The sequence below is a fragment of the Colias philodice genome, chromosome 18 (genome assembly GCF_061535455.1).
Source record: "Colias philodice isolate Cphi_HAF_F1 chromosome 18, ilColPhil1 Martin Lab GWU primary, whole genome shotgun sequence".
NCBI classification, from domain to species: Eukaryota; Metazoa; Arthropoda; class Insecta; order Lepidoptera; family Pieridae; genus Colias; species Colias philodice.
In genome coordinates, this window is record NC_143103.1 from 9,523,420 (window position 1) to 9,551,147 (window position 27,728).

At 35.7% G+C, this 27,728-nt stretch overlaps 1 protein-coding gene across 6 annotated transcripts; it reads right to left on the minus strand.

The window, feature by feature from the left end:
- Positions 1-1,804: 1,804 nt before the first annotated feature.
- TTLL5 (Tubulin tyrosine ligase-like 5) lies at positions 1,805-27,249 on the minus strand. Of its 6 annotated transcripts, none has more exons than XM_089706569.1 (16): positions 27,084-27,249; positions 15,062-15,654; positions 14,820-14,950; positions 14,318-14,535; positions 13,764-13,977; positions 13,064-13,320; positions 12,447-12,646; positions 11,844-11,916; positions 9,961-10,099; positions 9,246-9,465; positions 8,584-8,740; positions 7,930-8,076; positions 4,952-5,108; positions 3,205-3,371; positions 2,726-2,911; positions 1,805-2,246 (listed from the first exon to the last, which is right to left on the minus strand). In XM_089706569.1, exons 2-16 carry the CDS (start codon positions 15,579-15,581, stop codon positions 2,093-2,095), a joined length of 2,940 nt encoding a protein of 979 aa, XP_089562695.1. In that variant the 5' UTR covers positions 15,582-15,654; positions 27,084-27,249; the 3' UTR covers positions 1,805-2,092. The 6 variants fall into 6 exon arrangements, with proteins under 6 accessions (XP_089562695.1, XP_089562696.1, XP_089562693.1 ...); XM_089706570.1 differs by lacking the exon at positions 27,084-27,249 and adding an exon at positions 26,671-26,780; XM_089706567.1 differs by lacking the exon at positions 27,084-27,249 and adding an exon at positions 25,217-25,362 and having other exon boundaries at positions 3,205-3,356; positions 4,958-5,108.
- Positions 27,250-27,728: the final 479 nt, after the last annotated feature.

Below are 27,728 nucleotides of genomic sequence, written 5' to 3' on the forward strand. Positions count from 1 at the left end.
GTTCGTAATATTTAGCACCTTATGTATTCCTCAATATCTACATTGCAAGTACGACATGTTATGAATTTATTTCACTTGTATTTTGGTTGTATGGTAACGAAATGAGTTATTTATTCTTTTTAATATATTATGTACTTACGGAAATTGTCACCTTACTCTATTTGCAAGATTATAAAATAAAATAAAAAAAATATTCGATTGCATCACTCTTATAGAACTGGTAGTTTTTTACTTCGTATACCGACAAATACTATAACATTTTTTATGATAGTATAATTCAATTTGAAACGATGTATAAGGCGATTTTAAGTGCAAGAATTACGAAATTCACAAGCGATGTTTCTGTGCCTTAATAAAATGTTTAGTATTTTTTCTTTATTTCATAAGGAATATATTGATATTTTTTTATTTGCCCACTCATTTATTACATATTGATGATGTTCTATTTTATTAATGTTTTGTTGAACAAATATTGTACTCATGTAATTACCATTTTTAGCCTATCTGTTGTTCTAATTAATTTAAAACTAGATGATGTAAAAATACTGTTTTACTCATGGACGTATAAAAAAAGACGGACGCCGTATTACGAACAAACAACGTGAAGCCACCATAGTAAGCTAGCGATCGTGTAAAGACAATAAACACGCACACACTCTCACCATAGTAAGCTAGTCGGCCGCCATTACGTCGTGAACTACCGACTGATTAACTGCGTCACTGTTTCACAAAAAATATTTAAAATGCCGTCTTGCGTGGTTAAATGGTGTCGCAACAGTACAATTATAAATAACAAAACACGAGGGATTACATTCCACAGTGAAGCAAGTTATTTCTTTTTTGTTTTAATGACAAAATTATTACAGCAAAATTTATAGAAAAAAATACAGCCGCCATTGTCAACAGGACAGCTGTTGCCATGGCAACATGGCACACACACATGGATGTTTCGCCGCCATTACTAGGCTTCACTCAATGTTTAGGCGATATACCGTCCGTCTTTTTTTATACGTCCATGGTTTTACTTTCTATTGTCAATCTCAGAAGCAACGTGCAAATCTAGTTTTTAAATATAATTCGTAGGTTTTCTCATATTTATTGCTTATTTTACTTTGTATTTTTAATTGCTTTTCTTTTTAAGATTTTATAAAAATGGCGAGATTCGAAGCTGTATTGCTGTAAGATTTAAGTGCATAAGAATTATTTAGTAGCTTAGTTTAGAAGTATCGATAAAGGAATGAGTTACTTACTCGGTATTTTGAAGATTTTTCAGACATGGAATTAATACATAATTTTTAACGAGAAATATAAATCATAAGTAGAAAAGGGACGTTGGTGAAGATAAAATTTAAACAATACTTGTGACCATTGTAGTGACAAATAATCTTGTTTAAATTGTATACTATAGTACTTGTACATTAGTAAAATTTTAACACTTTCTACAATTAGAAATTGTTTTTGGTGACATTTTTAGCAAGAGGGTGATACTAAAAACTTTTTTACTTATGTTTTATACTCCTCTAGTGACTTTACTGATGGAATCGAAGAGAAGTAAGGAGGGAAAAGGGAACAAAGGAAACAGGAAGGATATAGGTAATTTTTATTAACAAACTTTACTTATACTACTGGAGGTTATGTTAAGTCGCTACACCGAACTTAGGTAACTTATTTTCACCGAACATTTACATGTAATTATTGCGATTTTTTTTATTATTTACGATGAACACTTCTTTTTTTGGTAGTTAAAAATTTAAAACGCATCGTATTGCCGCGATCGGTTCGTCGAATAATATTGTTCATTTGATATTTTCTATAAATAAATACAATTTACCAAAGTGGAGCCATGATATTATAGCGAGTGAATGTGTCATTTTGTTCATCCTACAAAACTATCTATCGAACCAATTAAAATGTACTGGGTATTTTTAAACAGCTACCAAAGAATTGCACCCAAATATATCTGTATGTTATAAACAATCATGACTCCACATTGTCAACCATATTTTTTAAATCAACACTGTTCTATAGACAAACATCTTGTCTATGGTCTATTCGGGTCCTGTTCAAAAGACAAAAATATATTGTCTATGGTCTATGATTTCGCGTATTTGATAGCCACGTTGTGCGGCTTCTCCTCCTTGAGGGAGTCTTTTAGCACGATATCGGATGTCATGTAGGGGGGAGGAGGGGGGCTTTCTGACTCTGCTGCTGCGCTTGATTCTGATTGGCTCATGTCTGGTGTCGGCCTGGAATTGAAAATGAAAGTTATTGGAGATTGTGGCTTTTGTATTATGTAGAATGTAAATTGATTACATCTTTCGTAAGTTTCAATAGTTGGACTTGTAGAATTTTATATAATTTGTGTTAAATTCTTAATTTAACAAGTATCTATATGCTTGTAAAAGTTCACGCGGTTAAAAGTTTTTGAGTTTTACGGTAGACGTGCCGTGTGACGTGCGGTAGAGCGTTACGCTCGATGTGCGGTAGAACGTAACGCTCGACATGCAGTAGAGCGTAACGCTCGATGTGCTGTAGAACGTAACGTTCGACATGCGGTAGAGCGAAACGCTCGATGTGCGGTAGAACGTAACGCTCGACATGCGGTAGTTTTTGAGTCTTTCTTATCTGGGCGTGAACACTGTTCGTGTATTGTTTCCCGTCTCTCGCAGCTACTGAGCTGACATTGCTATCTGTCTGTATACAAGTAGTGCACACAGAGCGGTACCTGTACTTGCGGCAGTTGAGCGGCGCCAGCGCGGCGAGGTGCCGCAGCAGCGTGTGGCGGGAGCAGCGCGCGAGTGCGGCGGGCGGCGCGTCGACGCACAGCGCACTGCGCGTGTCCCCGAGGAACGTCGCCACCCAGCGCTCCGAGCGCAGCACCTGCAGTAGCACGTCCTCCAGGTCCGCCTCGCTGCCACACGACACGGATTACACACTCGAGGAATGTTTTGAAAACTTAACGTGTTAGAAGTGTGCAAAATTTACGAAAAATGCACGTTTTATTGTGGTAATGTACGACATGATGTAAAAAACTGTATGTGGATGTAAAAAAATGTAGCGAAGTTGTATTAGTGATCATGTAAAAATATGAAAAAATTAACTAAAAACTAAAAAAAAAAGTATTTTTTTATAGTTTGCAAACGGGAAGTGTTAAAATGAAAAAAAAAACTGTTAATAAATGAGGGTAGAAGTAAAAACACCCACCTGGCCGCGTACAAAAAGTGCGCAAAGTGTATATTCGAGACGCATCCGTCGCGGTCCGCGCTGTCCGTGTACAGGTCCGTCTCTCTGTAGTACATGTAGAGGAAGTCGTTGAGCTGCTTCGCGATGATAGCGCACCGGTCCTTGTCGCACATCTTCGCGGACGGGCCCTGGCGGCGCGGTAAAGCATTACGCCCGGCACATGGTAGAGTGTAACGCACAACGTGCGGTAGAACGTAACGCTCGACATGCGGTAGAGCGTTACGCTCAATTTGCGGTAGAGCGTTACGCACGATGTGCGGTAGAGCGTTACGCTCGATGTGCGGTAGAGCGTTACGCTCGATGTGCGGTAGAGCGTTACGTTCGATGTGCGGTAGAGCGTTACGCTCGATGTGCGGTAGAGCGTTACGCTCGATGTGCGGTAGAGCGTTACGCTCGATGTGCGGTAGAGCGTTACGCTCGATGTGCGGTAGAACGTTACGCTCAAACGCTCGCGGCAAAGTATTATGGATAGAGCGCGAGAAAGAATCGGATAATATATGAAAGGAGAAGTCCTCTATCTGTAATACTTCTTAGATGGTGACACTTATGTTAAATTATACATAGTACACACTATTATACCTATTTTCAAATGTAACTAGTTTAGCTCAGTTCGGAGATATTTCTATTTATTTCTAACATACTTTAGATTAAAGAACTTAAAACAGACTAAAAATAATAATATACTATAATATAATTTAATTGCCAGAAACCAGAAACCTGGACATCTTATGCCAACCACGAAAGACGTCTCAATGCTTTCCATCTGCGTTGTCTTCGAAAAATTCTGGGAATTACATGGCGTGACAAAGTTACTCACGAAAATGTCCTTAAGATCTGCAATATGTCAAGCGTCATTGCAATACTCAAAGAAAGACGTCTTCGCTGGCTGGGCCATGTGCATCGAATGGAACCCACACGACTGCCCCGGCAGGTGCTATTCAGCCAACTTGCCATTGGAAAAAGGCGTATCGGCCGACCGCTATTACGATTTAAAGACTGCGCAAAGCGAGATATGCAGTCATTCAACTTAGACGTATCCAAATGGCAAGAGTACGCGAGCAACCGTGAGAGATGGCGTTCACAATTACGGGAAGGTTGCAGAAACCACGATCAGACTTGGTTTTCTAAACTGGCTGATAGAAGATAAAAACGACACGCCCAAACACAACTACCCGTCTCCGCTCAACTCCCTGGAGAACACAGGTGTCCCAAATGTGGGCGCATCTGTGCATCGCGTATTGGGCTACATAGCCATCATAAGAAGTGTAATAGATAGACTCCTTACTGACTACGATAATCGTCTGAAATAGACGCAAATGGCCAATGATGATGATGAATTTAATTGCTTAAAGTCAAAACAATACAATATTAGGGACAAGTCTACACCAACAAAATTAATGATCTGTGATCAAGCATCACTAAGTTACTAATTTTACATAAAAGCTGCATATTCACCCAACCGCAACAACCGATCATATTTTTCTTTGTAAAAATGATCTTATGTGTTGTGTATGCATGCACTTTTCAATTTCAAATCCACAATCCATTTGTTTCATTTGACATTGCAACATGAAATTATTTTCATGTTGTTTTTCGCTTGCGCACGCGCATCAATTATATTTCATGGTAAGCTCTACATCTCGGAAGCTCCTTGCCCAGCTCGTTGCTAGGCGACGGGTGCGCACACACACACACACACACACGTCACCTTTACATTGTACGGCATGCGCAGCGAGGCGGACGCGCGCCGCAGGAAGCGCAGCACGAGCGCCGCGTGCTGCGCGCCCAGCTCGTTGCTAGGCGACGAGATGCGCTTCAGCACGTGCGTCAGGTACAGTCCAAACGCGCGACGGCCTTCACCCATGCTGTGCAAATAAAAAAAAATTAAACTTTCAAATAGGCCAGCTATAACTGACATTCGATTAAAACGATTACTGTTCGGAATTTGAAATTTTCAAAATAAAACAAATCTAAACATTCTAAATTCAAAACTTGCTTGAACGATTTTTTGGCATTACATAATTTGCGGCAGTACAATACAGTTTTAAACTCTGATGATAAAATTTTGGATTTAGTCCTCAGTAATATTGATTATGTTAAGACAGAACTAGCTTTATCAGCACTGACTAGGGTCGATTGCTATCATCCGGCTATTAATATTTTAGTAGACTTTCCCGTGCACAAATTTTTAAAAAGGAATAGAGTGGTGAAACTTAATTTCATGAAAGCTGATTATGAAGTTATCAAAAGCAAACTTTATGAAATTGACTGGAATGCGGAATTAGCCACCATAAATAAGGTAGACGATATGGTAGAAAAGTTTTACTCCATTATTAATCATATTATTGAGGACAATGTTCCCAAAAAACATATGCACAAAAATTATTTGTATCCTGTTTGGTATGGTAAAAATTTAATAAAACTTTTAAAAGAAAAAGAAAAAATAAGAAAAAAAATTATGAAATATAAAAATCCTTTAGATAAACTGGAGTTTAACTTAGCGAGAACTCGATGTCATAACGAGATTAAGCTAAGCTACCAAAAATATCTTAAAAACGTCGAAGTTTCTTTAAGTAATAATAATATAAAAGCTTTTTGGTCGTATATTTCCGCCAAAAGAAATTCTAAAGGTATAATACCGGAGGAAATGCTTCTAAATAATGTTGTTTATTCCTCTCCTGCAGATATATGTAGTGCCTTTGTTGAACACTTTTCTTCCGTGTATACCAAAAGTAATTGGATTAATTTAGTACAGCTTATAGATGAAACTTCTCCTCGAAATAATATTTTGGATAGAATTGTATTGGATAACGCCTCAGTGATAAAATCCTTTAGAAAATTGAATATCAATAAGAGCGCTGGACCCGATGGTATCCCTCCTGTTTTCGTTTCTCGTTGTGCTGATTGCCTTTCAGTGCCATTAAACATAATATATAATAAATCTTTAAATAGCGGTTATTTTCCCTCACAGTGGAGGACATCTAATATAGTTCCTATTCCTAAAAGCGGCGAAGCTAGAGATATTCAAAACTACAGACCCATTTCACTGTTATCTGTGTTTGCAAAATGCTTTGAATCGCTGATATACCCATATTTAACATACCACTTAAAGGCCGAATTAATACCTGAACAACATGGTTTTCGTAGTGGGATGTCTACCTTAACTAATCTGGTCACTTACACTGATGATTTGTGTGATGTTATTGATAGAGGTCAAGAAATAGATGCAATATATATGGATTTTAGTAAGGCATTCGATAAGGTGGATCATTCGCTGCTGCTTAAAAAGTTGTCAAGGGTTGGTATTCATGGTCTAATGTTAAAGTGGTTTGCAACTTACTTAGGCAATAGAACGTCAAAAGTTACGGTTAATGGTTATGAATCGCAGCCATTTGTAGCTACTTCGGGTGTTCCCCAGGGCTCGCACTTGGGGCCTATTCTGTTTTTAATTTTTATTAATGATTTGTCCTATGAAATTAATCACTCAAAATTTATACTATTCGCGGATGACCTTAAAATATTCAAAAATATACATAATACAGAGGATGCTAAATTTCTTCAAGACGATCTAAATCGAATCTCAGAATGGACAGTATCTAATAAGCTACCGTTAAATATAAACAAATGCAAATTTATAAAATTTTCCAAAAAGTTACGACCTCAATCATCTTCGTATTCCATAAATAATATCATCCTTGAGGAGATAACCCAAGTGCGAGACTTAGGAGTAACATTTGATAAAAAATTAGGTTTTATTCATCATATTAATAATATAGTAACGAAATCTCTAAAACTTCTTGGGTTTGTATGGAGAAATTGCAAAATGTTCAAAAGTGTGCTACCTATAAAAATTGTATATTGTTCATTAGTAAGATCTCTCTTGGAATATTGCTCACCAGTCTGGAATCCATCTTATCGATGTCACATAAAAAGACTTGAGTCTGTACAGAAAAAGTTTCTTTATCTACTTACTTTTCATCAGCAAAAACTTAAATCTTTAAAATCATACGACCTCAGATTAAACTTTTTTAAAATGGAAAGTCTTAAACATCGGAGATGGATGGCAGATCAAATGTTGTTATATAAAATTGTTACAAATTCGTATATTTGTCCTAATCTTCTATCAAAAATTAATATAGCTGTTCCAAGGAGATACTCTAGGAAAACCAATGTATTTTTTGTCAAAAGATATAGAACCAATTTAGGCTTCAACAGCGTCATTGCTAGAATTTGTCGGGAACATAATAGATTATTTAATAGCACAAAAGTTGACATCAACTTTCTTAGTTTGTTTGCATATAAAAGCGTTTTACATAAAAATTATACTGATGAGAATAGTGTTTTCTGATTAGAATTTATACTACGATTAGAAGCTATAATTTGATACAACTCAAAAATGCATGTTGTATTTGCCTGTAATTGGATCTACATCTTGCTATGCATGCTAATTTATGTCACATACTCAAAATATATTATAAATATAAGATGTACATCTGTTGGCAAATCAAATAAATAAATAAATAAAAAACATTCGACAATTAAATATCTTCATTCACACAGATTTTCTATCCCGCAATTTTTCACATTCCACATTCGAAATTCAAACAACATCCGAATTTTTTTTTAATCAGCCAGTATTTTCCTTTCTTCTGTCTATATCGCATTCTAAATTCAAAAAGCACTAACGTAAGCTTCATTCCATCGTTGATTTGTCGTTTAATTAATTCTTTAGCGCGTCTCGCGTCACGCGGCGGCGTGGTAGTGTCCGCTGGAGTTGAGATCTGGACGGCTGGTGCTGCGCCCGCTATGCATGCTGCTTCGTAGCGCTTTAACCTGAAAATGATAATAACATAGTAACGTTAATGTTTTTTTTTTAGTTATTAGGAAAATTTACAACTTTTGATGTAAGATAGCTGTGTATAGTTTAAATGAAAATAAGAGCTAGCGCGCACGAGCAACTTTGTCTCCGCAACTATTTTGTCTCCGCAACTATTTTGTCTCTCCCACCCATGGGCTAGTATGAAAGTGCGCGCACGTAGCGACGCAACTCCCCATACAAATTGATGGGAGAGACAAAATAGTTGCGGAGACAAAGTTGCTCGTGCGCGCTGGCTCTTAAACTTTTCACTCCACCTCATCACGAGCGAAGACATGAGTAGAATTTAAGGTAAAACAGATGGAGTGAAGCGAAGCATTTGACCAATTCAAGGAATACGAATGTGATGTACGAAGTATCTCTAAACTGACTCTGTGTATAACTGGGACTTTCACCTACCCGCAATTTTCCAATTGCTCTGTTCCTATAAATTTTTGTCAACTACCCGCAATTCCAAAACACACCTCTGCGGAGTATCAGTGAGGCTAGTAGCGGCGGCCGCGTGCTGGAAGTGCGGCAACACGTGCGAGTGCACCAGCAGGTTGTAGTTGTGCTGCACCACCGTGTACGGCACGTTGTTGTTCAGTGACGTGGAGCAGACCGGGATGCCCGATACTGGGTCTGTGGGTTATAGACCAGAAAATTATAAAGGAGCTAATTGAGCAATGATTTAGTGTGAAAATAATCACGGGCAAAAATGGGAAGCATGTTGTAATAATTATGAATAGACCAGAAAATTAAAGAGGAGCGAATTGAACAATGAAAATTTAGTGTGAAAATAATCATGGGCAAAAATGGGCAGCATGTTGTAATTAGTCGTCGTCGTCTTGTTAGCATGAAAAGTTGTACCACCAGTTTTAGACCAGAATATTAAAATGAGGCCAATTATTAGGAGAGGAAAATTTAGAGTGGGATGGAACGGGCAAAACTAATTAAAATAATTCTGTTGCTTTAGCCAGCGAGTAATAAACGAGAAAACATTCTAAATAAATACCCGTGCATGTGAATATCTGCGAAGATTAATGTGAAACTCTGTTGTTTTTAGTAAAGCTAATTTTTCATGTTAACAATTACGGGGGCACTTTTTTATTATAACAAACTTGCCCCAACCCTGCCCGTGCCTCACCCAGGTACTGCGAGTACTTCTGCCACGAGTTCTGGCTCGGAAAGATGCGCACGAAGCCCCCGCGGCGCGCGTACTGCGCCCGCACCGCACGCACGATTCGCAGCTCTTCACCGGTTAGCGAATTGCCCAGCGTCTGCCCCTGGGTCTGCCCCGTTTGACCCTGCGTGTTAGGATTCTTTCCACGCACGCTGACGTTCTCCGCTGAGTGCACGCGCCGGCACTGTTGAAAGTAATGTTTTAATTTATTTATTTTCATTCTTATTTTTGGGAACTAATCAATTTCATGCGTATTTCTTGTAACACAATTTCGTTTGTTCCTTCTACGACATAATTTTTATACGTATGCATGTGCATATGTGTGAGTGGAAGTACGTACATGCGTATACGTGTACGTATAATCGCGTGCACGCCAACGCGTCGCGGATTCAACGTCCTTGTGTTTGCTAGCGTTGTATGTATGTTTTGTGTACGTGTACGTATTATGTACGTGTACGTGTATGTATTATGTACGTGTACGTATTATGTACGTGTACGTATTATGTACATGTACGTATTATATACGTGTACGTATTATGTACGTGTACGTATTATGTACGTGTACGTATTATGTACGTGTACGTATTATTTACGTGTACGTATTATGTACATGTACGTATTATGTACGTGTACGTATTATGTACGTGTACGTATTATGTACGTGTACGTGTACACTCACCGCTCCGATCCGCATCTTGAGCGACTGCGGCGCGGTATCGGCCCGCGACATGGGCACGGCGGGTAACCCCACTAGCGTGAGCGTGTCCGCTAATAGAGCTGATTTTACGCGAGCGTCTAGAGGGCTCTCGCACGCTAGACTGGAAAATTACGTCATTATTAGAGTTAATCGTTTACACGTTCCGGGACAGTACGTCGAGAGGCGGGCCGCAAATTCCTATTTAATACGACACAACGTCTGTCGACGGCTGAGTTTGAGCTTCGAAATATGACAGCCCGTCGAGCAACGGGCATCAACCATAGAATATATAGTAGGCTGACGTATTAATGTCGTATTACAAGAACTTAGAATTATCTAGTGTCACATCGTGAAGTTTTATGAGCACACAAGTAAACTACACGCACTTATGATAAACTTGACTCGTGTTGTGACACAACGTCCTGAGGCGGGTGCGCGTATACGCATCCCCCCACTTCAGTCAGAACTGTGTCACATCGCGGGAGCCTCGAGTCGCTCGAGTCAACGCCACGGAACACGATCACAAAATGGAGATATTATACTCTGTCCATTATATTATTTGCTTTTTGACAGCTTCACGCCTATGTATAATTGTATTGTCTATGTTAAAATGTCATACAAATAATTATCGTACTTCATGGACAGGTCCCGCCCACTTAGTGATGCCTACACAGAATTATTCAATGATGGGTCGATAGATTAAAATAATCGATAGAAATACTCTGTAAAATATATCCGATACAGAAAAACTCTTCTATTATGTTATATAATTTAAACGTAAAGACAACCAAATTGTAAGATAGAAACCAATAAATAATAAAATATTAGTTTAGTTTAGTTTTAACATACAATGCATAGATATGTGGTCTTATTATTACATATCTTATTAGTACGTTTACGTTGTAATTATTATTTACGTACCTGATTCGATTTATGATAATATTTTGAATTTATAATTGAAATGGTATCACAATCGATAATCTTTTGAACATCACTTCTGGTATCACCCGTCGAGCTGTCAAAAAGCAATTCTTATAGTGGACAGACTATAGTTCATAATTAATTGTATTTTATAGTTGTTTTGCTATAAAATGTGTTCACGAATAAGTACAAACGTTTAAAATGTAAATATTGGTGTTAAATCTTGTCGAAATCCTTGAATTTCTATAGTGTTAAAGATTATACCTATTATCTGTAGGTAGGTATGTTATTTCTGCAATCTTTGTATTACTGTGGTGTTAGTGGTTATACTTAGTTGTATAACCAAGTAATACAAAGATGTAGACGTCTTCTGGACGAAGAAAACGGTCACCGGTGAAGAAGTATCAGAGTCTGAAAATCATGATCCTTTTTCCGACGGGGATGGAGAATACGCATCCGACAGAAATTATGAACCCCCAGAAGACGAGTCTGACTCCAGTGATAGTATTTTTGACACCAAGCCTCGATTTTCTCAAACTGGAAATCGAATGCGAAGGAGTTTGTCGACAGACATCGGACGTCGACAGACGTAGTGTCATATAGCACCCCACAGAAAACGTGTGATATGTCACAACGTCGTCAGGCGGGGGGCGAAATTGTATGGGAAATTCATGTGTCATATTGCATAGGAATCTGCGGCCCGCCTCTCGACGTACTGTCCCGGAACGTGTTAATATACAGAGTGTTCTAATTTATAAGTGTAATATTTTTATATATTTTTTTTTATTTTCAAATATAAGTGATTTCAAGTGATTGTAAAATTAGATATATACAGAGTATTTTAAGTGTACCCAAAATAAATTATCAGCAAATGTAAATAATTAGGAGTGACCGTAAATGTTTGTAGATTTCGCCGATTGCATGGAAAACTTAAGCACACATACCTGGGAGATAAATTGATTTCCAATAGCCACGGTTTCAACATATCGTCCACCAGTATGTCATAGCCAAATAGCTCTGTAACAATAATACATAATATTACATATTATGATATGATTTATTATATACATTTTAAGTAATAATTTAAGTTATATACATCTTCTTCTTATCTTCTTCTTCTTCTTATATATAAAAATGAATCGCAAAATGTGTTGGTAAGCGCATAACTCGAGAACGGCTGAACCGATTTCGATAATTCTTTTTTTATTATATTCCTTGAAGTACGAGGATGGTTTTTATGTAGAGAAAACGTAAATATGTACCACGGGCGAAGCCGGGGCGGACCGCTAGTTTTAGATAAAATCAATTTTGAGCAACAGTCACATCCTGATACGGAACAACAATAAATCTTAAAATTGCATTTACATTAATGGACCACAAATTTTTGAAGTGAAACTTCTTTAGGCGCGTTGAGAGTAAAATTTCAACGTCATGGCAATACCGTCACGTCATGGAGAACGAACTTGCCAAAGAAGTTTCACTTCTGACACGTGTGCTCTGCACACACGCTCTTTTTTATTAAAACTACCACCCCTGTACACACTTACCAAAACAATTAAACAAATTAGGCACAAACACCCTCGCCGCAGCCGTTATAGTCTGCGCTGAAGACAATATCGACTTGACAACAAGGTCTTCAATGGCCGCCATCAGAGCCGCCGTGTTACGTCCCTGTTTACGCAAGTGTCGTAATAGCGCTGATAGTGTCCATTTGTGGCCGATGTTACCGGCGTTTGGGTCGTCACATCTGAATAATTACATTATTATCTATTTTATAAATTTTTTATAATAATTGCTTATCTTAACATTAAAAAATTGTGCTAAGAAAAACAGCACAGAAAGCGGCATTATAAGCGTTGGTCTCGTTGAACATAAATAATTTATGAAGAATTTTACCGCAAACATAAAAAAATAGCACAGGAGGCTGTATTTTCATTGATTGAAAATAAATGTGGGTAGGTTGAAAAAAGTAAAAAAAAAATCACAAAATATTTTTAGCAAAGGGACTTTTTAATAATTTTTATAGCCAAAATTTACTTCTTGTTTGCTAAACACAATCGACGGATAGTCTTTTACAACACTGACAGGTTTTATTTCATTATTTTTATACTTTTACAAATGCTTATAACAATTAAAAAAATATAGAAAAAGAGAACCAACTCACTTGATATAATCCGTGTGGTATTTATTAATGCTGTAATTACACAGATGCATGCACGGGTTCCACAAGTTCTTATTCGTTTTATCATACTTCACAGTAGCGAATCTAACCAGTCCTTCTTCATACAAATATATCAGTAAAGGGTCTATAGACGTCACGCACACGTACAAGCGCAGATCGCACTTGTGTCCGCCAATCAGGAGCGGCTTGTCTATGTATTTAGCTACTACTACGTTCTCGCCTTTTGGTATTTGTTCTGGCTGAAAAGACGAAAATTGACATATTTAAAAAAGGAAACAAGTACAAACTTGGTTAGTAGCGGTGTTGTTATTAAAAGTTCATGAGAAAAAAAAATATTTTGACAAGTCTACTTCCTATTTTGTATTTTTATTTATTGACACATTTCGGCAGATACATTTTTATAGTTTTTGGTAGACCGGAACGTTCAATATTACTATATTTTCCAGGTTAATACATCGTTTTGTCCCATTTTATAATCATTTTTATAAATCCCGCGGCCTCGACTAGAAGCTGCTCGTTTCACAATCCGTGGATTGTTGTCCCTTTGTGCGATAATGCGTTGTACATAGTTCCTTGTACTCGCCGGGCATCAGGAACGTGGTGGGGATGAAGTCGAAGTGCTTTAACCAACTTCTATAGAGAAGACCATAAGTTCATCGCCTACCCTACCTCTTATACGTACCGTATTGACAATATAAATCCCGCGGCCTCTGCTAGACGCAGCGGGTTTTACAATCCAGGGTCCCTTGGTACGATAATGCGTTGTACATAGTTCCTTGTACTCGCCAGGCATCAGGAATGTGGTGGGGATGAAGTCGAAGTGCTTGAGACCGCGGAAATACTGCATCTTCTCTATGTTCTTGAACAGTTTGTCCTTGCGCGTGAGTTCGTATGATCTGTGGATGTGCTTGGTTTGTGGGAGTGGTCTTAATTTAATTAGAGGTTTTATTTAGAGGTAACTTTGCACTATTACTTCTATAATTTAATGCGTCTTGGGAAAAGAAACATACACATATTTGATGTAGATGAATAAGTTCGAAACGTTACAACTTAACCATGAAGCATGAAATAGAAATATGGCACATAAGTCAGCTGATATTAATTAGATGTTGAGTCAATTTTCAATCGATTTTCATGATAATATACCACATTAGGTACTTAAAACTACCCTCGGAAAGAGTTTCCCCAAAAAAATTCCATTCACCAATATATTTTTCTCCAATTATATTTCCCTACCTCGGAAAGTGATTAACCCGTTGATACGGCGACAGGGACCTCAGCACATCGGGCTTCGGATGCAGCCCCGCCCACAGAAGGTTGAAGTCCTTCGACTCGGAACAGGCTTCTTGCAGCCCGTGGGCTTGCAGCAAGCGGTGGAGGAGCTTTGTCTCCGTGTTCACTAGCTTGTACGTGAGCCGGAGTATCCAGGCCGGCATGTGACAGCTTTCTAATACCTGGAAATTATGAAAAAGATACCAAAATCGTCGCCTTACTCCATGAAGTGACGGTATTGCCATGATGAGACCTTGAAAATTTGCTGTCAATGCGCATAAAGAAGTTTCACTTCAAAAATATATGATAACAGTATAAAAATTGGCATAAAGATACCATTTCTGTACGTTATTGAAGTAATAAATGAATAGCATGTAATTTGTAGATCAAAATGACATTAACTTAGAAGTTTTGCTACGTTTGATGCGCATTTGTTTATAGGTAAGTATAATGAGAGTGTACGCACCTTAACACTATCAACTTTGACTAGAGAATGTTCAGAGTCGTCGCTGTCGTTGCCGGGCGATATCGTCCTTTGTATTTTATTCTTTTTACTTTTCCCTTTGTTCTTTTTACCTTTCTTTTCTTCTTTAATCTCTGAAAAGAAAATAATTATTTGCTATATTTCCTCTATATTATAGCAGGACAGTAGGTGATTATTATAAGTTTTTTTACAGATAGTTGTAGTTGTAGTAGCATGAACATTACCTTTAACAACTGGCGGAGGTTCTTCTGGGGGTTTTATATTAGCGGTCGTGTTCTCTATATTCAAATGTTTCTTCAGCGTAATTTTACTGAGATCATTGAGCACATCTTCAATGTCCCTCTTGTGTTCGTGGCCCTGCTCTTCCACCGACACTGTCTCTGGTATCTCCGCCTCACTGACGTGTCGAACGACGTACGCCTGCCCAGTAAACTTGGTGTGGTTCCCGAACGTCTCCATAACGTCGTGCATGATCGTCTTCGGCCGCACGCTGAAGGAATGCGGCTCGGCGACCAGCCTCTTCGCCATATTTTTCGCCTTATTCAATAAAATTGTTGTCCCCGTATTATTGCCTACTGTTTTGGTCGTCGATTCCATCGAGGGTGTTCTGGACGCTAGGACGCACGATCTGAATATCAGGACGGCGCCCTTGGAACCGACCGGCCCGCCGGAAACCCAGTCGGATATGGACCCTTCATTTTCCTTCTCTTTCTGGTTGCTTGGGGCCTCGTCATTCTTTCTCATGCTATCTGTCTGTCTTTCTGCGGTTTGAAGGCCAGATGTAGACGGAATTGTGGTTTCTGTTGATACATGTGGACTGGAATAAAAATTTACATTAGGTAAAAAGTAATTTAATGTAATGTAATAAATTCAGGGTGCCGAGGTGGTAACGTGAATGTGAAAAAAATGTCATCAAGCGTCTATTTCGTTGAGTTTCTAGTACCTAATTGACGAAGCTTCGAAGATGACATAAAGTTTTCATAACTACTATAACAGAGATTCAGACGGATGGTAAAATATCAGTGAATATACTAATTCTAGAATGGCAAACATTCCAATATGATTCTACGTCTCCTTTCAACTAACAAGAAGATTATAATGATGTAGGTACCTCTAGTACCTGTACCTATTCATATTAAACTAAACCTTTGTTATGTTGGCATTCTAATCATTTTTCACAATATAACGTAAATAGACCTTAAAAAGCGAATCAGTTCCATGTCAAGGACACTAATAGCTAAGCGTTAAGCAATGCTTAATCAGCGTTTAGTGATTAAAAGCATTTGCAGCGTGTTCATGTTAATAATTGTCTCGCGGTGGAAAAATATATGTACCCTTGACCGTATTGATCGGCGACAAGTTATCAAATGATCGAAACTAATACGAACAGCTGTTGTATGAATATATAGGTACTGGACACATGTTAATTGCCACGGGAAATGTTTGTTGTAGGGGTTGACATTTACAATGGTAAAGTGTACTAATAACGAATACATTATCGGCATGAATTGATATCTAAAAGCTCAGCAGAGATTTAGTATTAAGTACTGTTTGTTTGTATTACTATAATATATCTAGAGGCTCATATACTCTTTTCTCTATGCTTGAATACAATTAGATAATCTAATATATATTATAAAGGCGAAAGTTTGTAAGGATGTATGGATGTATGGATGTTTGTTACTCTTTCACGTAAAAACTACTGAACCGATTACAATGAAATTTAGCACACATATAGAGGGTAACTTGGATTAACACATAGGATAGTTTTTATCCCGGAAATCCCACGGGAACGGGAACTATGCGGGTTTTCCTTTGAAAACGCGGGCGAAGCCCCGGGCGGAAATCTAGTTCTTGAATAATTCAAAGATTATAGAACATCCCTAGTTTAGGATAATAACTACTAAAGTTACAAGTGACCATTTCACCCTGTTCTAATAAAATAGTTAACCAGACCTTGCTATTAAAGCCTCTTAAAGCTATTCAGATCACATATGGTCAGTGGATCGATTGTGTTCATATATGGGCAGTGTTGTACCCCGCATAAATCGTATATGACACATTCAGTGCAAGCGCATGTACCGTTATGTCAAAAAATATTGTTATTACGGCAGTAAAACTTTTATTTAGTTGGTATAAAATAACTTCTATATTTTATTCGTGAAATTTTGTATTCAGTTGTTTCGGGATACTAGATCTAGTTTCATATAAACTTTGAAAATCTTAAATTATGGTGCTTTTAAACTTTTTCATAATAAACTCCTAAATGAAATTACTGCGGAGATATAATAGAATTCGCCTGTATTTAGTGAACTATAATTATAAGTAACTATGAGTAATTAAACCGTTATTAGATTTATAGAATTGCCAGACACATAAAGCTGTTTTTTCATACAAATTGAAGCGAAGGTTAACTGTACCTAATGAATTTTTTTCTCGCCATACTATTTCGCCTAGTACCTACTCTAGTCTAGATTGTCATTTTAAAACATTTGTCTGCGAGTAGATTATTTTCATGTTATTTCCTAATATTCTAAACATACATTTAGGAATTTAAATATACATTTAGATTAAGTACTCGTTGTTTGTGTTCTCAAGATAAGCAAATTATGACTGTGTACAGTGCAGACAGAAAGATAACGTAAAAAATAGAAATAAATAAATAATAAATAAATATTATAGGACATTATTACACAAATCGACCTAGTCCCACAGTAAGCTCAATTAAGGCTTGTGTTGTGGGTACTAGGCGACGATAAATATAATATTTAATAAATCCATATATAGATAATAACACCCAGACCCAAGAACAAATAATTGAGTTCATCACACAAATATTTGCCCTGACCGGGGATCGAACCCGGGACCGTCGGCTCAGTAGGCAGTTACTTTACCACTGCGCCAACCGCGTCGTCAAAAAGAAAAGTTCGTTAGTCTATTTCTTTCGGACAATCTCGGTAACATATTTTATAAGTAGAGTTTTTATTTCTTATTAAGACTTGTCATGCTTATGTTTTTCTAGTAGTAGTGTAGAAGGTTAGAAGGTTACTAGGCGATATAGAAATGAATACCACCTTTTTTAAATCGGCCCTGAACAAGAATTAACACATCTTTATCGATAATTAATATGATTTGAAAATGTTAAACCAAAAAGTTTCCTCTTTATTACTTTATACCAAGTCAACATAAAGGCCCATCTTCGTCGAAACCATTAAAACGAAACCCCGTGCAATGTAGGTTAGTGATAAGGAAACGTTTTAAAATAAATCCCAAGTACACAGCGCATTAGCACGCGCTGGACTATCGCGAATTACTGAGATACATTAGCCAGTCATGTAGTTATGTACGTTTTTAAACATAATATCTCGAATTACGGACGTTTTCTGAGGAATGTTTTTTCAATGTATAGGCTTAAACATTTCATGAAAATATAGGTAAACATCTCAGTACCAATTTTTCAATCCTTGGACAGAACTTATTCGTCCAACACAGGTAGTATTAAACAAACATTACAGAAGTAATGTTTGTGTTGTAAAGTGTTGTAAGTGTTCGGCTTCTGAAATTTTACAGGAAACAATTTTGTTTTAACGAAGGATTGAAAAATCAGCCTTTAGACTGAGTCCTGTATATCCTAGCAGGTAAATAAAGAAATATAAAACTTTTATTTTCATCTCCGTCGGAATGGTCGAGTGCCTATCGTAATAAAAAACCTTTGTGTGGTTCCAGGATGAAATATTTATGGAACTGCGGATTAAGGATTTCAGGAAACAACTTTTCTTTTGTATTCTATTTTCATCCCGTTTGGTTGGAATTTCAATTCCCTTTCTAATCTGGTCATTGGGCGTAGGAAATAAACTATTTCTTTGTGTACCTACATATTTTGAAATATTCACAAACATAGACATTCGTATAAGATAAATACATATTATGTAGTTACATGGATAGCGAAGAATTGATGATCCCATGTCTAAAACCGTTTAAAACTTTCAAAAGGAAAGGAACTTTGCAAGTATATTAGGGTTAACTTAAATTAAAGTGATGAGTCAAGCGCTCCAACATTCTACAGTCTATACAATATGCCGTAAATCTAAATTGGCGGAAGGATGTCACGCCAACAAAGTTTTGCCGATTGCTTATAAATTGTTTAAAGGTGATGTTACACTGAACCTTACTGAACAGATGTAACTGAATAAAGTACTTAACATAGCAATTTCTAAAAATCTTTGAGTTTCAGAAACTGAATTAATTAAAAAATATCGAGGAGCAATATGCTTTGCAAAGATGCAGGGCTTTGCAAAAGTTTCAAGTACTTTACTAGTATGTGTGTAATTTATAATTTGTAAAATTAAAGAGAGGCAATTAGAATACTATGAGTAATATAACAAGTGTTTATAAACATCTGTTTTATAGTCATAAAATCAACGTACTTTATCTCAAAATACCCTCACGTAAAGCAAACAAGCGAATAATACCCACGTGGTAATTAATGTTTATTTATAAGTTGCTCTAAGGATGCAAATATGCGATTGGTGAATTTATCATCACCGAGATATTCTGCAGTGTCGACTCATCAATCGACTGTAGCGAGATTTCTGTATTTTCGTTTGTATTACTCATTATATGAAATTCAAATTATTTATTCGTAAACTTAATTATAATCCATACTAATATTATAAATGCGAAAGTAACTCTGTCTGTCTGTCTGTTACTCAATCACGCCTAAACTACTGAACCAATTTTCATGAAATTTGGTATGGAGATATTTTGATACCCGAGAAAGGACATAGGCTACTTTTTATCCCGGGAAAATGACGTAATCCCGGAAATCCCACGGGAACGGGAACTATGCGGGTTTTTCTATGACTACGCGGGCGAAGCCGCGGGCGGAAACCTAGTAGACACTAAAATTAAATCGATTAAGATTGTGTGCAATGACTTATGTACTTTTATGTATAAATAACATACACATTGAATTATTCTAAAAAAATAGAAATTTTAAAATTGGGATTATAAGTTAAAATACTAAAATAGTGACTGGTTTTTCAAGAAAAATGAGAGCTAATTAATATTTTCGTAAATATTTCCATGTCCACAGAATATTAAACTGAAATCACATGACAAAACCTTGATATTAAAATATGTATGTTTAACTATTTGGAAGCCAGACACACTTACATCCCTCAGTTGCGACTTGTGTTTAAAAATACGCTCTGAATTGGGAACCTCCATAATTAACAACAGTGCAATCTAAACCCGTTTAAAAGCAAAAGGTTTTCTCCCTTCGTGCAGTACAGAATATATTTATTTCATATCTATTTTTATCGATATATATTTGTAGGCAGAATTCTGATAGATGAAGACTTTCTAATAATTTTCCAACAATCTATTCACTCTCTTGCAGGATTCAGTTAAAATAAATGTAGATTATTCTTACAGCGTTCAGCGTCATTTGTTGTTTAATAATTTACAAATTAGTAAATATTTATTGCCCAATAACCATCGATTCCCAGAATAAACTTCAGATCATGTTGTTATTTTTAGATGTTTACATTTAACAGGATTCTAATGAATGAGACGAATGATTTAACTGAAATTTATTTAATGAACACATAATTTTGTATTTTAATTTGAACTTAGCAGTCGTTTGTACCATTTTTTTAGATTATACGTGCTTTTTGCTACCCGAAATAATTTAAAAAAAAAATGTTTAATATCATACGCACATCGTCGTCGTACAGTTTTACGTAGTATTTTATAGCTAACTAAACCATTAAAACTGAAACGTGAAAGTACAATTTATATCCGTTAAATGCTCTTGTTAAAGACCAAGAAAAAAAGTTTAAATGCTAACCTTTATACGTAAGAAACTTTCTAAAGTAATTTATGCTCGAATTATCAAGATTATATCTACGGTAAAAATACGAATAAAATTATCCGTAAGGTCCGAGCCGTTCCGGTCCTTGCGAATGTTAATTTCGTGTGTAATATTTGAATGTTTATTAGTCACTAGTTGCTATCCGCGACTTGGTACGCGAATTTTGCTTACGAAAATAATCATGAAATTTTTCGGGGCCTGGTAGATGGTGGCCTATCTCCATGAGGACTAGCCCATTGTACTCATATTTTTTTGCACTCTCTGTTATATTAATATTTAATATATTATTATCATTCACATAATCCGATACGGCGAAAAACCCTTCGTCCTGATTTAGGACTCAGAATTAGTCCCTATTGCTATCAGTTTAATTAATATGATTCTGGGATCATATTTCTACGTAACATTTTATCTTATTAGATTTGATATAATATATAGTTGTCTAGTTTTTCAACTACAGAATATGTTATAAGCAAGCGCATCTTTATATTTTAATCCATTGATTTAAATTTTGCTACACTAAAGTAACCGTCATGAGAAGCTATAAATTTTGTAAACAAGTGTTCAGGAGTTCACAACATTTGGACCAACAAAAAAAATCACCTGTAAAAATCACCGGTAGTCACTTGTCACACGAAGCTCAAGCTATATCTCCAGGTATACCAATTAACCTAACCAATTACTTCACAATTTAAAACCTACTTCTAATATTAACCTTAAGTTTCCAAAGATTAGCGCGTTTGAACAAACAACTCTTTCTTTTTACTTATTATATATTTTAGATAAATTGTATTACGCACCTTTTGACGTTTTTTTCGTGGCGAATTTATTTCCTTAGATGTACTGGCTACTGGCTCCATTATACGTAATAACAAATAAAATTAACGCAACAATTAAAGTAACAACAATAAAAAAGTGATAACGAAACAATAACAAAATTAACAATAACAACCAGATCCGCGATATATGCAAAGCAATGAAACAAACTCGTACGCATTCGAAACTCGAATGATGCGTTTATTTCAAAATGGCGTCCCGATAGTTCACAATCCCTGCGACGGACGCGTTCCGGTACCAAGAAACACAAACGATAGCGCTTTGCGTCGTTAAAATATGATCCGACTAAATTAAATAGGTTGTTACTTTCATATAACCCGTCTATATTTCATGTCGATTGAATATGGTCAATTTATTATTATCTCGCAGTATAAAATGTTTACTTAGTAAAAGATGTTTGTTTACATAATTTATAGCTTCTCGTGACGGGTACTTTAATTAAATAATCCTATTCACCCCTTAAACAGAAGCTAATAAAAAATAGCATCTAAGCGTTACCCTGGATACGACTATCGACGTATCGATAACGTGAGGGGTTCGACCCTAATTCCGCCATTTACGAACTGAGAGTAGCGGAGCGGAAACAAGAGCAGTAGCGATTAAATAAGTTAATCAATAGGTTCAAAATCTATGGAGATATCGATGTACAGTCAGAAGCATAAATATATTACCATTTGCAGATTAGCAATAATATCTGTCATAAGAACGGGTTCAATAATATCTGTCTGCCCGTATACAGCAAAAATATCTGACATTAGTAGGCAGCATAATAAAGTGACATCAAAATTATGTGACGAAAATGTTACAGCAAATAATTGTGACAACCTCTTGAAGCATAAATATGTGACGTCACCTAGGAGGCAATAATATCTGACACAATTTTATATTTCCGTATTGTAAAATATTATTGATTCCTCACAAAAAGCATAAATATGTGACACTAGCTTTCCGCCCGCGGCTTCGCCTGCGTTTTCACAGAAATACCGCATAGTTCCCGATCCCGTGGGAATTTTGGGATAAAACCTATCCTAAGTGTTAACCCAAGTTCCCCTTTATTTGTCTGCTAAATTTTATTGTAATCGGTTCAGTAGTATTTGCGTGAAAGAGTAACAAACACACACATACACATCCTCACAAACTTTCGCATTAATAATACTAGATTAGTAGGATAGGAAGTAGGATTATAATAGGACTAGTAGGATAAGATAGGATAGGATTTTAAAAAGGCAAACCGTTATTTATTGAATTAGTGTTATGTATTTTGCTGGGGTAAGAATATGAACAAAAGACACATTATATTTTGTAAATATTTTTTTTAAATAAATTACGATAATATGATAACTTGCCATAATTTTCGATATTCAATAAAATAATAGCAATATTATAGGCTAATTATAAGTAAATGAAAATGAATAACGGAGCAATCGTGTCAAACGCCGCTAACGTCAAATATAACAAAACATGTGACAAAACAATTTCTAAATAATACAAGAAGGTTACACTGAACCTTCAAATAAAATAGATCTACCCAAGTGGGCATTCATATAAGTATATGAATACTTTAATTTTGTCATGATATGATATCCTTCTAATATTAATTATAAATGCGAAAGTTCGTGAGTATCATGTAAGGATGTTTGTTACTCTTTCACATAAAAAAGAGAAAATGGAATTTAGCACACACATAGAAGGTAACTTGGATTAACGCTTATGAGAGCTTTTATCCTGGAAATCCCACAGGAACGGAAACTATGCGGGTTTTTCTTTGAAAACGCGGGCGAAGCCGCGGGTGTTAAGCTAGTAGGATATAATATCTAGACATACAATATGTAGTATACAACGACGGCACATATTAATGGTAATAATGTTTTAAAACAACGTAGTTAAAATAAAATTTATTTATTTTGTATTAATTCAATATTAAATTGAAAATAAAATTGTGTCAGATATTATTGCTTCCTAGTTGATGTCACATATTTATGCTTTTAGTGTGGAATCAACGCAAAATACAGAAATATAAAATTGTGTCAGATATTATTGCCACCTAGTCGCTGTCACATGTTTATGCTTTGTGTGAGGAATCGATGCAAAATACAGAAATATGAAATTGTGTCAGATATTATTGCTTCCTAGTTGATGTCACATATTTATGCTTTTTGTGAGGAATCGATGCAAAATATAGAAATATGAAATTGTGTCAGATATTATTGCTTCCTAGTTGATGTCACATATTTATGCTTTTTGTGAGGAATCTATGCAAAATATAGAAATATGAAATTGTGTCAGATATTATTGCCACCTAGTTGATGTCACATATTTATGACTAGCGGTCCGCCCCAGCTTCGCCCGTGGTACATATTTCGAAATAAAAGGTAGCCTATGTTCTTTCTCAGGGTCTAAAGATTATCTGTGCCAAATTTCATCAAAATCGGTCCAGTAGTTTATGCGTGAAAACCATACATACATACATACATACAAACCTTTCTTCTTTATAATATTATTATTAGTATAGATTAGTATAGATTTGTATGAGGAATCGATGCAAAATACAGAAATATGAAATTGTGTCAGATATTATTGCTTCCTAGTTGATGTCACATATTTATGCCGTGAGAGGTTGTCACAATTATTTGCTGTAACATTTTCGTCACATAATTTTGATGCCACTTTATTATGCTGCCTACTAATGTCAGATATTTTTGCTGTATACGGGCAGACAGATATTATTGAATTAGTACTAGTGACAGATATTTTTGCACATCGCCCCCTAGGCATATATTATTGCTCGTGACTGTACAAACAATTTAAAAGAATTGCGAGAGAATTGAAAATCTCCGTTGTTTTGAGAATGTAATATTTTCAGGGACAATTTCTTTCTTCTCGGAGTAAAACTGCACGCATAGGCAAGTCCAAAAAGATAAAAAAATCGCAATACTAATGTATACATCTGTTGTCAAATATAATACAATCTAGGAAAGACTTTCGGACAGTTTTTCAGGAATTCCTGAAATTAACTTTATCTGCCTTATAAAATAAAGATTGTTCTCAATAAATTATGAAATATTTTATAGTCATTGCTAGTTTTTCTTTTTAATTTAAAATTTGCAACAGAAAAGTATAAGCAGCAACCAATTTTCCGCACTCGCTTCGCCTATCAATGTAACATGCGTGTAAAATCGCGTTTGGAAAACTGGATGCAAGTTCCGATAATACTGCAAGCCTGATTGAAGTTTGTTTGAGGAAACTAAGAGATTGATTATAGGCATTTAGTACTTGTAAAATGTATCTGGACAGGTTAGTCGTAGGACACAAGTTAGTCGTATTAATGGGATGTTTATAAAGATAAAATAAGGATATCCTTATAAATATTTACACGGTTTTAAATTTTATAGCAACTGATTTTTATTCAAAGCTTTATTACAAAAGTTACCCGAAAAAATATATTTTTTGTATCTACAATCTACATACATATATTTTAATTTTTATGTACCTACTATCGTAAATTTTAGGACAATTTTCGCATTTTAAATATATTTTTTCATTAAAATAACAACTAATTACCTAACTACAATCTCGATCTCATACACGTAAAATTAAATATTCTTTTAAACAATTAATTCATCACGTCTATATGTATAATACTTAATATTACTTTAAAAATACTCACAAAAACACCTTTCCCATTGTTACAATTTATCGCTAACATTCACATAACACAAAACAATTTATTATTGCCTTCCGCTCGTAATAAATCCACGCACGCACGACCGCACTCTAACGCACGTACATGATGACTGAAGTTATCACAGAGCAAGTAATATGAAGTTATGTTGAATGGTGTTATGAGTAATATGACGTCATGTTGGTTGAAGTCACGAGTTTGATCTCTGGTGGTGCAAATACCATAATTAATCATGGCTGGTTCCATCATCCATCATCAGCACATATACGTTCCCACTGCTGGGACACGGGCCTCCTATGAGGGGTACAGGCCAAAATCCACCACATGTCGTCGAACTTTTTAATTCTTCGACATGTCGGTTTCCTCACGATGTTTTCCTTCACCATTCGAGCAGTGGTGATGTTACAACATGCACAGATAAATTGAAAAATCAATTTATTTCCTGCGCGCTCGCCTGGTCTCGAACCTCGGACTTATCGATTTGAAGTCCGAGGTCTCACCACTGAGCCACCACTGGGTACTGCTTTATGGCTGGTTATTGCAATCATAATATGAATTTGCCAGGCAGTTCAATTCACGGCGCAAACTAACTGGGAATAAGAGGTCATGACAAAAAAAATTAGGTAATGGGAGTAGCAGTTCCTATAATGAAAATAAATCCGTTTCAAGTAGTACGAAATCGAGTCTGAAGGAGTTAAATACAAACATTCAACAAGCTAATAAAAGTGTGGTAAAAGGTTGAAGATTCGTGAGCAGTTAACAATTTTGACTTTTTTTATTTTTCCACTTGTTCATGTGAACAGCTAACTGCTGGGCTAAACAGAATCTAACAAGATTTTTTCTTTTCATCAGAATCTTTATATTGTTTTGACAGAAGGTCGAACCAGCAAGAAGCAAAGGAAGTATGTAGATAAAAATTTTGTTTAAGATACAGAACTACACAACTGTTTCAGAGTTCAGTACACACTAGTATATTTTATTTGAGTTTGAGTATGAAGATGTGTTCTTCTCTGTTTGGAGCAGCAAAGATTGACTTAACATTCTAAAAGTTTCACTACATCCTGTAAATAATGAAAATCTAATATTTGAAGTTTTAATATTTTTTTTAATGATAGGCAGATGATAAAGCTTTATAAGTCAATGATATGGTGTGAAAGTTTTTAAATATATTATGTTGTTCTTGATAGGTAGTGGACATCTATAGTAGAAAATTAGCGTGCCTTCTGCAGTAATAATCTAACTTGGAGGTAAGGGTGAGAAAAGTAACATAAATGGGTTTGAATCCCAAAGCTATACAATATAAGAAGAAAGAGAATCAATGTTTTTTTTTTTTGTTTTCTATTAATTTGTAAAAAAAATTCCTCAGTGTATAACAAACCCCTTTGGAATTCAATTCGAGTGATGAGTAAAATCGTAAATTATTTCTCTTTAAAAATAACCTGGTGTGTGGACGGTTGCTGTTGCATTTTGTGTGTATTTTGGGAAAATCATCAGGTACCTTATATTGTAGCTCGATTTCGTCTTCTGGATCCATGGTGGACTTTTGAGAGACAAATAAAATACATAAATACATATCCATAATACATTCAAATATAGTATACATTTTATATATACCCGCTATAAATATATAATTAAATATAAACAAAATACGATCTCAAATAAATATACCGTAAAAACTAAACTATATTTGAGTAGATTTAATTATATCAAGCGAGTCTTATTAGCTACGGTTTTATACTAAAAGCATTTCGCTGCATACTGTTGAACATTCAAAAATCAATATCGTTATGCGGTAAATCAGATGTTTAAACAATAATCTTGTCAAATATAAAATTTTACATAGGTTACTTACGTTTACTGGCAAATTTTCTCGGCCGGTGATAAGCGGGCCAACATAAAATATACACTAACGATTTTACATTTCTGATTTTTTTTGGTATATTATCACTATTTTTTACAAAAATATATCAACTAAAATTTTGCTTTATCCATCATAATTTCATCTTTCAAATTTAGCACACGCGCGTCGAGAAATGGTAAGGATGCGATCAAACGCTATATTGAGTTTTATTAATTTTTAAACAATTTACTAATGAAACAAATTATATTTTCATGTTCAGTTATTGATATTCAAAATTACCTGACGATTAAATGAAGAGGTTTGCACAAATAAATTTTAAATAAATATAATCAGCTGTAACTTTGATGAATTAATGAACGCAATTTTTTTGACAGGGCTATCAGCTGTTTTTATAAGGCTGCTTATGCATGAAAATTTTAAAGGGTAGTCTACATATTTTAAAAATATGACAATAATAAAAATTAAATATAAAATAACAATTCATTGAGAATAAAAAAGGGATTGAAGACTTCACTAGCAGTAATGTTAAGGTTTTATTTGTAAGATCTACGCTTTGTTTAAAATTTAAGGGTTCATACGCACTATGCGGGTAGCCGTCCGGCTGACCGCAGGATGCGATTGCGAATGCGGCCAGCC

Bases quoted from the DNA above. Each gene is read 5' to 3' on its own strand.
- TTLL5 (XM_089706570.1), bottom strand. From the start codon at position 26,765: ATGGATCCAGAAGACGAAATCGAGCTACAATATAAGGTACCTGATGAT. The intron at 13,321-13,763 runs GTACGTATAAGA...TCGTCTTTTCAG, and splicing joins GGATTTATATTGTCAATACG to CCAGAACAAATACCAAAAGG. The intron at 5,109-7,929 runs GTTAGTGCTTTT...TTATTTGCACAG, and splicing joins AACGATGGAATGAAGCTTAC to CATGGGTGAAGGCCGTCGCG.